This window comes from Euprymna scolopes, chromosome 29 (assembly GCF_053919585.1).
Source record: "Euprymna scolopes isolate OS-2025 chromosome 29, ASM5391958v1, whole genome shotgun sequence".
NCBI lineage: Eukaryota > Metazoa > Mollusca > Cephalopoda > Sepiida > Sepiolidae > Euprymna > Euprymna scolopes.
Genome location: NC_136510.1, coordinates 29,111,045 through 29,125,026, shown reverse-complemented (window position 1 = coordinate 29,125,026; position 13,982 = coordinate 29,111,045). Strand labels below are relative to the sequence as shown.

The window sequence follows — 13,982 nt, the reverse complement described above, 5'->3', positions numbered from 1 at the left end:
TTTTATATTGGTAAATAACCGTTTTCGTTTTTGTTTATTTTTTTAACTTTTCTTTAAAAAAGATTTTTTTAATTATTATTATTATTATTAATTGATGCTTGTTAAGATGTAGGCAACAGATCAATTTTTTAAATATGTTGTTTAAAGCAAAAGCAGTACTTACTTGTCATGTCGAAAATAGTAAAATGTCCAAAAATTACGAAAATTCAAGTAGAATAATTGCTATTGTGTTTTTATTTATTTTTATTTTTTTTAAAAGTCCATCGCTATGGTCTTAAAAAAGTCAGCCATTAAAGTGTAAAAAAAAAAAAGAGATATGACCCATGTATTCACAATCTTCAAAGTGTCTACATCTAAGGAAAATGCAATTTTTCCTAATTTTCCATAAAAGTTACTTAACTATAAATAATTTTTTACTCAATGAATTTTCGTAGTTTTGGGATATATTACTATTTTCGACATGACAATTAAGTAAATACTGTTGTTTTTGCTTAAAGCAACATTTAAAAAATCGATCTGTCAACTCTATCTTAACAAGTACCTATTAATTTTCTGTAATATTATCTGGCATATATTATTTTAGAATATGAGTAAATTATTAAATCAAATTTACTGAACTTAATTTTTCATTGCGATAAAATTTTAAAATTATATTTTTCTTTCATTTTCTAAGTTATTTCAACGTTTTTTATAAGTTTCTTTATGATAGTTAATTAAAAAAAAAAAAAATTTGTTTTTTACCTGTTCAAAACAAAATTCCGGTTTGCAGAGAAAAAAATATCTTTCATTAATGTTGCATTTCCTTTTTATGAATCTCTGCTGCCACCAGATCATGCTGTCTAAAGATTCTGGCTTCCTGACTTAAAATGCATCAAACATTGATGTTATTGTTTTTTCCTTTCTCTTTTTGAAACTCTATCATGTTCTGCAAAGTCAACAGCAAAAACAATTTTTTCTCTACAAAACAACCAAACACCATGAATAAATATTAGAAAATGTAAAGAACTTGAAGCATAAAAACATTTTTGCCCACAAAATTACTGGATTTGGCATTAAATAACCAGAAAAGAATTGATATGCCGTAAAACAAAACAACCAAACCCTTTCATGAAAAAAAATTATTTCTTGATAAAAAATGTTTAATCAAATTTAATTGAAAAATTATATTTTCAAATGACAAGATGACACTAAGATTGCTAAATATTGTAGAAAATAAATTTGTTCTTTTGTTTTTGTGAAATAAACATAAAATAAGATGTTCAAAGAAATAAAATGAATTTTATACTTTCTTTAATAAATAAAAAAATAAATACATGGATTGATCATAACTGAAGTTAACCAGAAGACTTCCTTTTAATTGGTCAGTTCACTAAGATGTAGGGGAGTGCTACTTTGTTGTCTGATTTATCCGTAATCCTTATCTCATAATGTTGATTTTTTTTTTTTTTTTTTTTTTTTTTTTTTTAGCACTGAGGCATTAAATACTGTTTTGTTTTGTTTTTTTAGTTGTTTTTTATGACTCAACCGAGGATTAACTCTGGTCTCCCGGTCCATTAACAAGCATTCTAATCATTAGTAGGTTCAATTAAATAAGATAAAGTTATTTCAAATGTAAAAATGGTTATATTGAAGATTTTAACTTTAAGATGGCTTGTATTGTGACAACATTATCTTAAAGTTAGTTATAATAATTTGGTTCAATTTAACAACCAAAGAATGCCAAAGTAGTATAACCTAATTATTACGTTGTTGTTTGCCTATTAAACTAATTGAATCAAATTGTTTAAAAAAATATAACTAACTCGCTTTACCCAGGCATAAAATACGCTTAAATATGATATTTTAATTTGCCCATATTCCGTATGTATTATTATAGAGTCGTGGGTTCAAAAGTTAAAAAAAAAAAAAAAAAGTATCTGGGTGCCATTGAAACCGAAAGCAAAACTGTTGCATCCAAAGCATACTGATCGGCATATAGCTGTTTATATATTAGATTTGATTAAGATAATGTTGTTTCAGTAAAAGCTCTTGGCATAAACATCAAAACACAAAAAAAAAGTGGTAAAAAAATAAATATCTAATGTAAATCTCAGATTTGATCACCACTTATATATCCAACAGGATTAATAAGGAGCTTTACGTGTTGTGTATCCTGAGCTATCAAATTCCTCATGAATCATATTTGCTGACTAGTCTTTACAAGGCAATGATTCGTGCCCACTTTAAATACGGATCCATAGTGTTTGCTGGAGTTCACAAGGTGTTCTCTGATTCTCTTGAGTGTCTACAGCGTCGTGACATCAGATAGATACTATATATTCCCTGACGCAACCCTGTTCCCTCTGGAGTATATGATTGGATTAGATCTCCTCACTAACGTAATGTACTTGCAATAACCCTTATCCCTGAGTGACTTCCGGGCCTTGATAAATGGTGATCACTGTGTAAAAAAAAAAAAAAAAAAAAGATCTGCTGTGTACTCACCCGAATGTAACAGTTGCTTCTGTTGCCTAGAGATTATTTCATGGTTCTTGCCCCACTGCAATACTTATATACAGCCTTGTGCTGCGGCTGAATAGACCAAACCTGTGACGATATACATTCACATTAAACCTTTTGCATAATCACACCGGTGTTTGCTCAGAAATGTATAGATGGTCTCCTTTCGCATTGTGTTCTGCAGTCCTGAAAGTGTTGCCTCAGAACTGTGTGAATGAACAAGTATTGCTGTTACATTTTCAAAGTTCTGTATTGGCTAACTATTGTTATATTCCTAAATTTTATGCATTCCCTAATTAGTTTAGTAGCCTCTTTCTATTGCTAACCGTTTTATGACCATGGCTTAATAAAAGAAAAAAGGAAAAATAAATAAATAAAATAAAAAATAATAATAATAGTAAATGTTACCAAAGGCAAGATAAGTTACTCTTCTACCTATTTGAATAAAAACTTTGTTTTATTTTAATGTGTTTAGTTACTTTAAAATACAAGTAGTGGCAAGTTTTAAGCTAGATATCTCCATCACATTTACTGGGTGGATTTCTACCAGTATTTTGTTAAATCGTCGATTTTTGAGGAATTATTAAGACTTCCAAGATGACTGTCTGATATCAGCCACTTTTTTCTTGTTCTAATTTAAGATTTGACACTAATTGTATTTCAAAGTAAATGAACACTTTAAAATAAGTTCAAACACAAAAAAGCTTATCCAGCTAGATAGAGGAGCAACAGCTTGTTTTTAGTAAAATTTATTTGTTACAATTTTTTTTGTTTTGTTGGATATAGCATAACATGGCCAAAACGCTAACATAACAATAAATGTTTATTTTAATTTTCTAACGAGGACTAAATAGCAAAATATAGTAAAATATGTCACAATAGAAAAAGATTTTAAAATAGACATCCATTCCCAGCACTTTGTTGGACGATGAATAAACATTTTAATATAGACCAGCATTATTATGCGGTGTCATTTATGGTATGTTGAATTGAATATTTCATTTAAGGGTAACAGCTTTAAATTTCTGTGAAAATGGAATCTACATCCACATTAATTGTAATGGCAATATTGAATTTTCTTACTCAAGCACTCCTATTCTGAATTCATGACAGTGGGTTGCCAGCAATAGACTGCCTCTCTTACACTAAACAGTAATAATTAAAAAAAAAAAAAAAAGTGCATAAAATCTTTTTGGTATAAAAATTTATTGAAATGATTTTTTAATGAAAATTTAATATTAGTACTTATTTGTGTGCAGTCAGCACCAACCCTATTCAGGGTTTAACCGGCTTCCTCCGAAGGAGGAAGTTTCATGGGAGTATGAAATTCACAAGCAGTTCCCAGTCGCATGTATATCCCCGTTAGGGGAGATGATGACGTTAGGTTTTTGCAACTTTTTGCAGGGAGGTGTCGACGTCCTCCTACATGCAGCACCTGGACTTCCCAAATTGGTCACCCATTTTAGTAATGACCAGGCTCTATGTTGCTTAACTTTATTGATCTGACGGGAACCGGTGTGTCAACGTGATTATGCCGTATATATTAGTACTTATGCAAAATATGAACCGTACTGAAATAACAATGTTATTATTTAGAAACCTATTAGCATGGGAGGGGATGGGGCTTTAAAAAAAAAAAAATTATTCTGTACTTTCACTTAACAGTTTAATGAACAAAAGATATTGTAAAAATTGAGTTTAAAAATCCTATCTAAAAAATAGATGCATTAGGATGTAAATATTAAGTAACGTGGACATTGTACTTGATTACTAAAAAACACTAAAATGATTTGAAAACAATAAAAATTTTGAAAACTATAAAATAATTTGCAAACATTGTTACTATTTAAAAAAAAAAAAAAATAGTTATGAACCCCTTTTTAAAAAAATTAATGTTGAGCTCACTTCAGGGAATTAAGAAAAAATGGTCAACTTTAGCACAAATGCAGGATTCTAATTATGTGTTATTGAATATTCTGTTTATAATTATTTTTTTTACTGCAAACTTTTGATAAGTCAATTCACTTAAAAATAGATTTTTTCTTAAATTCTTTTTTTTTTTTTTTTTTTTTTTTTTGAGAAGGTGGTGGCTTATGTTGTCATGCCTCAAATCTGTTCTTTTTAATTCTAGTATACTGTAATGACCACAGAAATAAAACTGATTTTATGAGACAAAATACAAAAAGGCATTTTGATATCCAAACCAAAAACTCCTAGCTTTCTTTCTTTTTTTTCCTCCCTCTCTCTCTTAAGCAAGATGCGTATAGACACATGTGTAGGATGCTGTTCCACAAAAAACTTTTTAATTTTTTTTGTAGACAAACGTTTACAATAAAATAAGCAATAAAAAGGCCGACTTCGTTATGTTAACTCTTCCTACGCCCTTGAAGTAGTAGTCAATAATGTAACAACACTATGCTGAAAGTATACTACGTCTTAAGAACCAAAAATGTGTGTTTGTGCATGTTTTATTTCTACTGTACAATTAAAAAAAGAAAACTAATAAATCTTATTATTCATGGTTCATTATTGTTTTGTGTAATGTGTGGAAAGATGTTTTTAGAAATGGTCTGTTAAAATCAATCTCAATTCAGAACAAAGTCCCATCTACAAACCGTATAAAAACACTCCGTATTCCTTTATGCTTTTTTAGTAACAGCATTAGAATGTCTCTTCCTGTTGATGGCAGGGATTTGAATTTAAAAAAAAAATTTTTTGATTGTCTAAATATTTTTGAATGAACCATTGTAATAACCATGATTTTATTTTATTATTTTTTCTTTTGTGTTTTTTAGGATGCTGTTCCCCAGTCTCCTCCTGAGAGTGACTATGCTCTAGTCGAAGATGCCTTACCTGCAGGCAAGGTCCACCGTATCAAATCCACTCGTAAGAAGGAACACAAAGGTGAGTTCAGGACCTCATTGCGCTCATTAATGACTTTCTTTTAGGTTCAAAAGTCAAAACAGAATGCGCATGAGGGCAGGGGGGGATAAAAATAAAACTTAATTTTCTTTCTTATAATATCTCTAATCAATAACTGATCAATAAATGAAATACTGATTTTTTTTTTTTTTTTTTTTAATTTAAAAAAAAATCAAGGTATAACAATTTCAATGTTTTTATGTATAATAATGATATATATATTTATAAACATTGTTAAAAACAAGAGGGCTGCTTTTTTTTATTATCTTTTTTATGTGAAAATCAAAAAAAAAAAAAGAAATTCTCCTGCCTTCTTATTCAATTGCGTTTCTCACTTGGTGACAATTCAATGAAGATATGAAAACGTTTGTGACATCTATGAAACTTACATTATTTTTTTTTTTTTTGATTTTCCACACAAAAAGGAATGCAGAAAATCAGAGAAAAAATAAAAGGTGTAATTAAACAAAAGCTTTCTATTAACTTTAATAATGTTTGCTTAAATGAAAATATGTTGCCTAAATACAGATAATATATAGTTTAAACCAACTCTACTTGAGTTTAACTGTAGTCTGTTAACACAATCTTTTAGTGAAATTTACTTAATCACAGAAAGTTTAAATTATCAGATGAGTGTAATAGTTATAAATTATGTCCCTTCATCAAAACTTTTCCAAAAGTAGGAATGAGACGCCACTTAAGTTATCAGGGTGTATTTCCAAAACTCTTGTAGGAGTTTGTGGCATGTTTCCATTCTATGCATTCAATGTGGAAGGAAACCTCCTCTATTATTAGACCATCTTTGGACAATACATATACTACACTCTGATTCTTGTCTGAAGACCAAGAAAGTTTATTTTAGTTTGAGTTTCCCATTCAACAAACCAATATCAAATGAAATTTCAAAAATTATAGTTTCTGGATTTGCATCTAAATTTAAAACTTAGTTTTAGGTTAGGGTTAATTTAAAAAAAAAAATTAAAAAAAAATAGGTTCAAATTTTGTAGAAGTACCAGAATATTTGAAAGACAATATAATCTTTATGATTAACTATAGAAATTTCTTAAAAAATGCAGACGAAGCTGAACTAACTATAGATATTCCTGGAACTTTACATGCCTCTGAAATATGGCTGATTATCCTTTTGGTTCTAAAATAGACCATGCGTGCTAATTGGTTTAAATGTGAAATTTTATATATATTAGATATTGTGATACCAGGAACTGCTTTCATATTTGCACCTGCTTTTTTTTTTTTTTTTTTTACAGGTAAAATAAGTTTGATTTGTAATATTTTATTTTAGCCACAGGTAGGCGAATGGATAAAAAAAAAGATTTGTGCTGTGATATTTTTATATTGTTTCTTCTTGCTTAACTGCTGCACATCTTTAGGCCTGTACTAAACACTTGGATTAAGGAATACTTTTTGTTCATTGATTTATCTTACTCTTTGATCTTCAAAGTCCCTCCCTCCTTCATCTTTTGCCATTTAATTTTCCTGTCATATACTTCTGTGATTATAAAATGGAATTCTTTCTTTTCTATTACTAATGAAGATTTGCTATCTGTCTAAAGCTGAAACTATACCTGAAGTTTTCAATGCTTAATTCAGTGTGTGGGCGGGGGTAGTATGTGTTCTGTTGTCAATGTCATTCTCCTAGGGATTACCTTTTTTTCTATATTTTTTTATAGGGAGATGGAGTAGTGCAATATTTGTTCCGTTGTCATGGGACCATTCTCCCAGGCATTACTTTCTCTTTGAGGTGGGGGGGGGTTGCAGTACAGCACATATCCATTTGTTATATATACCAGCAAAAATACACAACTGAAGGAAACATGTTTTTAGTAGTAAGTTAAAAAAAAAAAAACTTATTTGTTTTTTTTTGGGGGGGGGTAAGTTTCAAATTCTTATAATCCCCAAGGAAGATGTACCTGTGGACCCATTTAAGTGTGCGCCATTACAAAATGATTTTATAATGCAACCTGTAAAAAATATTTACTTAAATAGTTTTTCACCACTTATATATTTTTTTCTTATTCCTATTATTTTTTGTCTTTCCTGAAATTAGATATGAATATCATCCGTTGTTTCCATCAAGCAGACGAGAGTTTATTATATCTACAACAAGAAGGATTAAAAAAAAAAAGGAAAATATCTGTTTGAGAGGAATAAATTTACGTTAAAAGTTTGTCTTTAGATTAAATAAATAATTTTTTTATTTTTAATTATTAATTATTTGGCTTTCGTAAATGTCTAAATTGTTACAAAATTTTTTTTTTTTTTTTTTTTTAATATATCTCCAAAAATTTTAAATGTATATCTTTAGACGTTTTCTAATATTACACAATTCCAATTCTCATGGTTCTACTGTCTCCAAATTCCACTCTGTACAGTCTTGTTTAATTACCTCACTTCCAAGTTTTCCATGTTCAATTAACCTGTCTGCGATTCAAGATATCCATGTTTTTCCATTTCGGCATCAAAGAATATTTATACAAAATATTTTCTTTTTACTGGCATACACTTAAATTCCTCTCACACTGCAGTTTAGAAAAGTATATATATCTTTTGCCCCATTGATTATTTGAGAGACTTTTTTAAGATTTGTATCAGTTTCTTTATATTCTTCCAGGTGAAACTTTTTTTTTTTCTGTAGAATTTATCTTCTTGGTATTCTAGTTTTGTCTTCCATCACATGAAGTCTAACATAACGTAGTGCATAGATCAAATTAAAGGTTGTGTTAAACACCGATATTTGTAGATTATTTAATTAATTGGAATGTTTATTGAGATGAGTATTATTTATTTATTGCGGACTATTAGCCGCATCGTTTTAGTTGTTTTCATGACGTTTTGGCCAACTATTCTTCTGGCCATCAGCAAGTGGTAACCACGACGGGATAGGAATGCCAAATCTCCTAACTGTATCCTCAGCGATTACTGCCTTCCATAGTTGTTGTCGTCTCACCACGTTTTGGCTAACTAAACCTCTGGCAAGCTTTGGGTAGGATTGAAACCGCTATCTTCAGACAATGCTCACCTGGAACCGTAGAGATTAAACGTCTCTATTCTCTGCACCACAGGCCCCGTTTATATCTGATCTTCCATTATCAGGGTCCTGGATATGACCTTAAACTATATCCAGTGGTGAGGCCCCAGCTTGCGGACTTTGGGGAGTGTGGAGCCACCCTTTAATTGCCATTGCTCCCAGGTCCACTCTGACCAAGAGTGGTAGTACCTGTTAGGGTCCCAACTATGGGTTAAATAGAAACCGACTTGAAAACAACAAATATATTCTATTAAAAATTTTTTCTTCAAAATCTTTGGATTCGGCATTAAATAACCTGAAAAGGGTTGATATGCCGTAAAACAAAAACAACCAACCAACCAATCCATTATCAGGTCCCTAACGAATAGTATAGATTCAAGGTAAACAAGTTCTTGTTAGGTCATCCTTCATAAATCTATACCATTTGGTATGAACCCAACAGTGGAAGATCAGATATAAATGTGGATTTATAAGATTAAAAAATCCAACTTTGATCGTCTTTAGGAGCCCGTGGCATAGAGGATAGAGACGTTGAATCTTTATAGTTCCAGGTGAGCATTGTCTGAGGATTTCTATCTTAGTTGGCCAAAACGTGGTGAGACGACAACAACTATGGAAGGCAGTAATTGCTTAGGATGCAGTTAGGAGATTCAGAGTTACTATCCTGCCGCGGTTACCACCTGACGATGGCCAGAGGAATAGTTGGCCGAAACGTTGTGAAAACGACTAAAAAGATGAGTATAATAGTCTGCAATAAATATATGACCCAATATTTGTTATTTGATAATCTTGATACTAAACAAAAAAAAATCCCAACACAAAAAACCGTTGACAGTAGAACAGAAAATACTATCAGATTTTTTTATTCATATATAAGTAATTTATAAAAGGTAATTACAATATGGGGATATATAGAATATGAATAGTAGGACTGAAATCAAGACAAAACAGGATTAATATAAAAGTTATTAATTTTTTTTTATTATTATTATTTTTCACTTAATTATTATGATTTTTTTTTTTTTTGTATTCTAAATCTTACTTGCCTTCAGTGTCACTTGATGGAATCCGTATAACATAATATTTCAGGAAAAAAAAAAATCCCTTCATTAGATGTATACTAAACTCTGTTCTTAAAACGTATGAATGACATTGCTTCAAGAAGACTACTTTACCTCTCTTTTCTTTATTTTTAATTCATATTTCTAGTTCTTTCATTAAGAGAAGGTAATTTACAAAAAAAAAAAAAAAAAAAAAAATCATTAAGGTTGTTGACAGAAGAAAATAAAATTCTATCAGGGTTTTATTTATTTATAAATTATTTAAGGCAAATACAATGCTGGACTGTATCAAATGGATATAAGTGAGATTTAAAGCAAAATAAGACTAATGAAGAAATTAAAATACTTTCTTTTTTGTAGTTGTTTCCTGGTATAATATTTTTAATTATAAATTTGCCTTCAGTGTTACTTGATGATGGAGTCCATATAATATTTCAGGAAAAAATCCCTTCATCAAACTACTTAGCTCTGTTCTTAAAACATATGAATGACATTGCTTCAAGCAAACTATATCAACATTTCTATATTTCTAGCTGTTATTTCTTGTACTTTTTTTGTTAAGAGAAGGTAATTAAAAATAAATTCTTTTTAAAGGTCTAACTCCTTTTAATTCTTATTGTTTCATGAGTTCTCAGATATCATTTTCCCTTTCATTCTAACCATGATATTTGAACATGGCAATTACAACTTTACTCATCTTATGTCATCATTTTTGGCAAATTGGTTCTAGAACAATCTGTAATCTGGACATTTGTCACACGGACAATTGCATTCTTAGACAAATGCGTTCCTGAATAATTGCATACCTGTAATAATTTGATGCAAATGTCCAGGCATGCTATTGTCCAGTATGTAACTGTTCATCCACCGGGCAAATTCAGGGGAAGATAACTCCCACTGGCTTGTCTGCAAAAAAAAAAAAGCAATCCTTATTTTGTCTCTCTTTTTTTCTTCTTCTTCCATTTGGAAAGTCTTTGGCACCACTGATTCTGAAGACTCTGAATTCAGCTCTTTAGAACGTGATAGAATGTCTAGCTTTGGCTATAGAGTGAGTCGTCACCCCACCCCGTACAAAATTCACCACACCCAAAGATATGATGATATCTACATGACCTTAGAACCTGATGAGAGGCACTTGACTATGCCTGGGTACTATTTCCAGCGAGGTGAGTCCACAAATAAATCCCCCAACTCCATCCTTGGCTCTGCCTCTCGCTACATTGCTTGCTACCTCCTGCCTAACTTTTCTATGCATGTCTGAATATTGGACTCCAGAGAGACGGAAAATGCATAAGACAAAAGGAAGGAAAGAATACCAAAAAAGAAAAGAAAAAAAAGTTTCTTTTTTTTTTTTTTTTTAAATTGTCAATGCAATTATTTCAAAATCGATTTTGTCTTTTATCGATGCTTCATTTTTCTTTCTCTCTTTTTTTTCCTTTTTCTAATCTGCCTTTAATGTTTAATTTTTTTTTTTATTAAAAATATTTTTTTTCATCAGACCACGCATTTCAAAAAAAAAAAAATGTTTTTTTTTTTTTAAATCGATTAATATTCACAGAAGAAATGTTATTCACTCAAAATGATATGACATTATTAATGTTTAGTATTTACTTCGGTTGGGGTTGGGCTGTCGTCATAAGAAATAAATTCTGAACGCATATCATACAAGATCAAAGTGAAACTCTATAATACATAGTCCTTTTATGAACTTGAACATCTCAACTGGACTATAAAATTATGTTAAAGTAGAAACTTTCCAAAGCTACATCATGTGCTTCATTAAAGATCATAAACTATCTGCTCACATTATCACAGAGGTGCAAAAACTCGCTGGCATCCTGTCAGTATCTTCTATCATCAAATGTAAAGTCTTGAGATTGTTTGGTCACATTAGGTGTTTCAGTGTAGGACAAAATATGCATGGAAAACATAATACAAGGTAAACCAAAAGAAAAGTCAGACAACATTTGTGAATGGACAAGAACTCAGAGGACACTCAACCATATTTGTGCGTATTCCGTAGCTAGCATAGAAAACATTTAATAATAAATTAATCATAAAACATTAATCTTTATAAAGTTTTTAAATATGATTATAAAAGTATTATTAAATCAGCAAGTCTGAGCTCCAATCCATACCCCTTCCTCTTGCCAGACTTTCACAAAAAAAAGCTCTCAATTAGCTACAACCACTATCAATAATCCCCCCCCCACTTTCTATCTGTGCCTAAATCTAAATGCTGATTCCATGAACAAAGCTGCTTTCCTAGAACTGCTTGCCTGTGGAACACTGATCTGCTGGCCTACTTTCCAGCTGACTACAATATTGTAGCCTTCAAGTCCAATGTAAACAAGTTCTTGTTGAGCCGTCCCCATAAATAATCAAATTCTACCCAATTTACACCATTGCTGATTACTACACTACCACCTTTGGTTCATTAACCCTTATCCTTGAGTGGCCTTCGGCTTTGATAAATGGGGACTCCTTTGTAAAAAAAAAAAATAAATAAATAAAAAATAATAGTAATAATAATAGTTAATTAATATAATGTGTTTTCAAAACCAATATGCAAATATCAGTTTCATTGGATGTCCTGCTGGCTTCATATGACATTAGGCTTCAAGTGTTTCCATGAATAGTCATTATGGAAAGGCACTCGTTAAGCAAACTCAATTTATGATGGTTCCCTGATATGCGGCATCATTAACGAACCAAAGCTGTTAAGGAAGTCACACATGGAAGGATCTGTCGCTCCACTTGTCTCCACGGAGATTGGTTGGAACACAAATCTATCAAGTGCTCAATTGTGCTATCTACCTATACCCCCCCCCCCCTAAAACATTCGCAACAGACACTTGTCTAGTTACAACAACTGCTAATGATTTCCCTTATTTTTTTTTTATCTCTGCTCAAAACTAAATGTAAATTCCATGATCAAAGTTTCTTTCCTAGAACTACCTGTCTGTGGAGCACAATACCGCGGAGCTGCTTTCTAGCTGACTATAACATAGCCGTTTTCAATTCTACTCTGAACAAGTTCCTGATGAGCCGTCCTCTTAAATAAGCAATCACTACTTGAGTTACATCATTACTGATAATCACGGTGTTGTCACACTGGCCATCTAACACTTGAGTGACTTTTGAGCCTTGATATTCCCTAGTAAAAAAAAAAACAAAAAAAAAAAGAACTACAGCATTTTTAGTAATAGATTATGAAAAAAAGTTAGAAGTGAAATGGTGTAGTGGTTATGGGCATGGACTGTTGGTTCAATGAGACAGGTTCAAGTTCTGTCTGGAGTACTGAATCACTTCCACTAATAATTTTCGAAAAAATATTCTGCCTCCAGCCTTCAGGTCTTGATTGTGAAACTAATCTAGGAGAAGGAAAACTACAAACTGACATTCTGATATTTTTTTTTTTTTTTTTCTGTTATCTTTGACTTCTTGTTACTGAAGTCGAGCAATGTCAGTTTGTGAGAAGTGTGGATAGAGATTGTGCAACCCTTGCTGCATTATCGATTCTTTGTGAAATTGAAAGGAAGCCCAAAATATCATAAAAATATACATTTATCTTTAATCAATAATAATCACAAAAAGTGACTTTAATATTAATTATAAGAATTATAGAAGGCTATTTTTGATAATTGGTTCAGTATCGAGAAAAATACAGTTTGTAATAGTTACAGAGATTTTAGAGAAAAATTATTAATATTCAAGTATTGTGAAAGAATTAACAAGTATTTAAAAATCTTTTTTAAAATATGCATTTGTGATAATTATTAATTTAAGAAAAGTGCAATTTAAAACAATGAATTTTAAGAATTCGATAATTATGTGGATTTTTTAAATTCATTAAACTAAAAAAAAAATTTTTTTTTCTTGTATAAGAACAAAATATAAATTAGATCGATTATTTTTATAATTAGGTTCTTTATTGAAATATTAAGTTATAAAAATAAAAATGCTTAACATAAAATAATCTTTAAAAAAGATTTGTCATCTGCTGGAAGAAAAAAAAATGGCGATTCTTCGTTATTAGAATGAAAGCCGCAAAAATGAATTTTCACTAAAAGTCAGTGTTATCTACTTGTCATGTCGCAATTAGTTAAATATTACTGCATTATTATTAGCGCTATGACAACAGCATATTCTTTTCCTTGTTTTGAGTCTCAGGTATATATCCATTTATATCTTATATGTTTTTGATGTCGAGTGATGTGATCTCCAGTTGATTGTGTCGGATATATACTTGAGAGTAAAAACAATGAAAAGAATATGCTGTTGTCATAGCCCTGATTATTACATAAAACATATACTTTGAAGATTGCGTGATTCAGTGAGATGCCATTACTTGTTATACCACAGTTACTTCCCATGAATTCATGCTGTATCTATAACTTTGAAAACTATTTTTGTTAATAATTAACTTTCTACTTTATCGGTTTTTGTGT

The 13,982-nt window shown here is 30.6% G+C and overlaps 1 protein-coding gene across 50 annotated transcripts in view; it reads left to right on the top strand.

Moving 5' to 3' along the window:
* The window catches only part of LOC145252565 (rho GTPase-activating protein 190-like), a 793,870-nt gene that overhangs the window by 712,875 nt on the left and 67,013 nt on the right, over positions 1-13,982 (top strand). For 21 of the 50 annotated variants that reach the window (XM_080112152.1, XM_080112143.1, XM_080112137.1 and 18 more), the window contains 2 exons: positions 5,295-5,403; positions 10,503-10,697. In XM_080112152.1, the coding sequence (XP_079968278.1) occupies positions 5,295-5,403; positions 10,503-10,697 (304 nt within the window). The remainder of the gene's footprint in view (positions 1-5,294; positions 5,404-10,502; positions 10,698-13,982) is intronic. The other 29 variants (XM_080112148.1, XM_080112173.1, XM_080112169.1 and 26 more) reach the window with 3 other exon arrangements.